This window comes from Mytilus edulis, chromosome 1 (genome assembly GCF_963676685.1).
Source record: "Mytilus edulis chromosome 1, xbMytEdul2.2, whole genome shotgun sequence".
In the NCBI taxonomy this organism is placed as follows: Eukaryota; Metazoa; Mollusca; class Bivalvia; order Mytilida; family Mytilidae; genus Mytilus; species Mytilus edulis.
The window spans coordinates 82,275,816-82,279,593 of NC_092344.1; the positions used below are offsets into that span (position 1 = coordinate 82,275,816).

The following is a 3,778-nucleotide window of genomic DNA, read 5'->3' on the forward strand; positions in this document are numbered from 1 at the left end:
TCCATGCTTTAACCAATTTTCGTTTTTGTAATTGGATTATAAACAATATTGTTGTAGTCTGTTTCACGATTGTGTTCTGACCGATATCGAGATGTTAATTTTGAAAAAGCATATAATACATACTCATACACAATTACTACATACTTGAAATATATAACACACATTGTATACAGAACTATAATAATTGAAATTACAAAATGACACATGTTTTGCTGTTTACAAACTAAAACATATGTATGGTTTTGACAGTGAAAAAATAATAATCCGTCTCTAGTTTTCTCACTTAGTAATGTGTAAATTAATTTCAAATCTATGAAACTCTAGTAAAGTGTTGTCCATTCTAATATGACGTGCTTCTTTTGCTTTGTAAACAACACCGTGATAAAATTCTCGATATATCTATGCTTAGCGCAGACTCCAAGATGTACACAAATGGCTGTTTGAATATGCCTCCCACGTAAATCCACATGTATCGTAACCTATGTATAAACGGTTGTGGATTTCGCTGTGTTAACAATTACAATTGAATAAAACCCTACAGAACATTTATTCTTATTCTGATGCATAACAAAAAGAATTTACACATTAGAGAACGGAAAAATGGACAAAAACAAAACAAATTAAAATTCCGCGAAATTCCAGTAATGATTTTTGCGCATTAACGTCATTTCAAAACATGACGTCATACGAATGAAAACGTCAAAGCTGAAGGTTTTTCTATTGCGTCTACCTTCTAAACTCGGATACAATTGCATTAAAATAAAGTATTGAGGTAGGTGTTGCTTGTTTTCTGTTCTATTGCAATATTCGCACATTTACTGATTTCAGCAAGTCAACATGGCGGCTCCTTGGTTACAACATGTCAACAGTGAATTTGACGGTAGTTTACGATAAAAAATGCAAATCTAAAATTGCAAATGTTTGGTTTACTGAGAAGTTAAAAAAGTAATCACATTTTTTTCTAGCGGTTAGTTAAGAAATCATTCATGCAGGTTTATTAGATTTGTTTTACATTTATCGAACAGTGGGTAAAATATAACAGCCACACACACGGTATACCCATCATCGCTTCAGTTTTTTAATGATCGTATTTGTCCTATTAGAATCGAAATAATTCATGGAAGCCATAGATTTGTTGGAAATTTACACATGGCCTGGGCCGTGATATTCGAATTTTATCCTGAGCGTTAATTTTATCCCTCGCTAACGCTCAGGATAAAATACGAATATCACGGCCCAGGCCATGTGTAAATTTCCAACAAATCCATGGCTTCCATGAATTATTTCTTAATTTGACTTCTATATATTTGCAGAAAAAAATTCTTAAAAATTCATTTTTTTATAATTAATATTTTTTTCCTCCATGTAAGTTAATATATGATATATACGAACTCTGACTATTAATTTCATAATTTTGGGTCTATAATTAAAAAAGTTTCTCATTAGGTCTCTATGTTAATTTTATTTTTTGAAGTCTTCATTATCTGATGGTGTAAGTATAAGTGGTGTAACAGCCTTCCAATCAGAACAAAAACAACATACATGTGCTTTTAATGTTTGTTTATTTGTACCATGTGACTTTGTATATTTAAATATTAAAAAACACCAATGAAAATGATCATCACTTTATAGTTTTGATTATTGATTTTTAAATCATTTTATAAGTAAACTTACTATACACAAGTTGTTCATGCTTTAAGCATGGTAAGTTTCATATAACCAAGACAAAGAGGCTCTGAAAAGTTTATTAAAAAATGGACGAAACTTAATATACATTTAGTTATTATCAATGTGCAAAATGCACATCTTGGAAGTAAACAATTTAAGAAAATAATAAAATATGGTTTTTAAAAAAAGGAAAAAGAAACTTCATATTTTGAAAGTACCAAATTGTTTCATTTAATAAAAACCTTTGTGGGTGAAAAAAATCTTTCAGTTTTTTATTGTTAACAATTGTCTCCCCTTCTAAAATTAAAATAAAGGAATTACAATGCCACCCAAAATTTCAAAAGAGAAAAAAAATATAATCCTAAAAGTGAATAATTATTTTGATGCAGAGTCAAAGCGAGGAGATCCTTTTCATTCCTGGAATAAAATCACAAAAAGAACTGTACAATGTTTAAAGATAAGTGAAAGTTTTATAAACAAATTAATTAATAGGCCAGGAGAAAATAAAAATTCAAAAATTGCACCAAAAAGGATACCCTTGACCAGTTTGACAAAGACATGATAAAGACTATTGTTCATAAGCAATTTAGACAAAAATGAATGTGTTACATTAAAAAAAACAACTGAAAAAAACATTGGAGAAAGATCATGATCTTGTTTTATCGAAGTATAAGTTATGGAAAACCCTACATGGATTGGGATTCAGATATAAAAAAAAATCGATAAAAATAGGAAAGGTCTTGTCGAAAGGAAAGACATCATAAACCAGCGTATACAGTTTTTAAGAACAATTAAAATAAAACGCGAAAAAGGGTACACACCTATTTATTTGGATGAGACATGGGTGGACACCGATCATACTACTTCACATCAATGGACCAGTCCTGATGAATCACAAAATAGAAAATTCCTCTGGGTAAAGGGCAAATATTTGTTGTATTACATGCTGGTTGTGAAACGGGTTTTTTAAAAGGATGCGATTTAGTGTTTAAGGGTATGAGCACCGATGGAAGAGATTACCACACAGAAATGAATGGCAAAGTATTTAAACAATTGGTTGAGAAACAGCTAGTTCCTGCTTTGCCACCAAAAAGTCTTATAGTAATGGACAATGCATCCGACCACAGTGTTCGTGTTGATGGAACAAAAGCTCCAACATCTAACTCCCGAAAAGGCGATATGACAGACTTTTTAAATAAACATGGTCTCGAATTTGATAGCAAGTTTACAAAACCAAAGTTATATGAAATAATAAAATCTAAGAAAATTGCCCCTGTATATAAAGTAGACGAATTCCTTAAAAAGAAAGGACATGACGTACTTAGACTCCCCCCTTACCATTGTGATTTAAACCCTATTGAACTTATATGGGGAGATTTGAAAGGATTTATTGGTAAAGAAAATTCAACATTTAAACTTAATAATGTTAAATCACTTATTGAAAGAGGATTTGAAAAAAATGATAGTACTAAGTGGTTAAAATCATGTGATCATGTTAAAAATATTATTGAACCGAGCTATTGGAAAAATGATGCAATTCAGGAAGAAATTCAAAAAATTATTATACATATTCAATCTGATTCTGAATCTGAGAGTGAAATTGATGATTCTAGTGATGGAGATTAGACTGAGGATTATGAATGGCCGTAAAAATAAAATTGATGTGAGTAATGTTTTCCCCCCCTGCCATTGAATTAAACATGAAAAGTTGATAAATCCTGTCATAACTCATGTCCACTAACATAACATATGAAGTTAAACATATAAAACAATATTTATTTTCATTTCCTATGCCTATAGAGTACTGTTTTAATAGTTTATACTATATCTATTTTTTTAAACAGAAAATAAACAATGCAGAATCCTATCATATATAGAACAATTAAAACAATCACATGACATGAAATCTTTTGTTTGCTGGTCAGTTAAGGTCATCTATATATTCTAATAAGCAAAGTCACATGGTATAAATAAACAAACATTAAAAGCACATATATGTTGTTTTTGTTTTGATTGGAAGGCTGTTACACCACTTATACTTACTCCATCAGATAATCAAGACTTCAAAAAATAAACTTAACATAGAAACCTAATGAGAAACTTTTTTAAT

General features: G+C 30.0%; 1 protein-coding gene across 1 annotated transcript; it reads left to right on the plus strand.

Annotated features, from left to right (window-relative positions):
* The first annotated feature begins 2,664 nt into the window (after positions 1–2,664).
* Positions 2,665–3,294, plus strand: LOC139486746 (uncharacterized). The gene has a single exon (XM_071271718.1). It carries the CDS (start codon positions 2,665–2,667, stop codon positions 3,292–3,294), a length of 630 nt encoding a protein of 209 aa, XP_071127819.1.
* Positions 3,295–3,778: the final 484 nt, after the last annotated feature.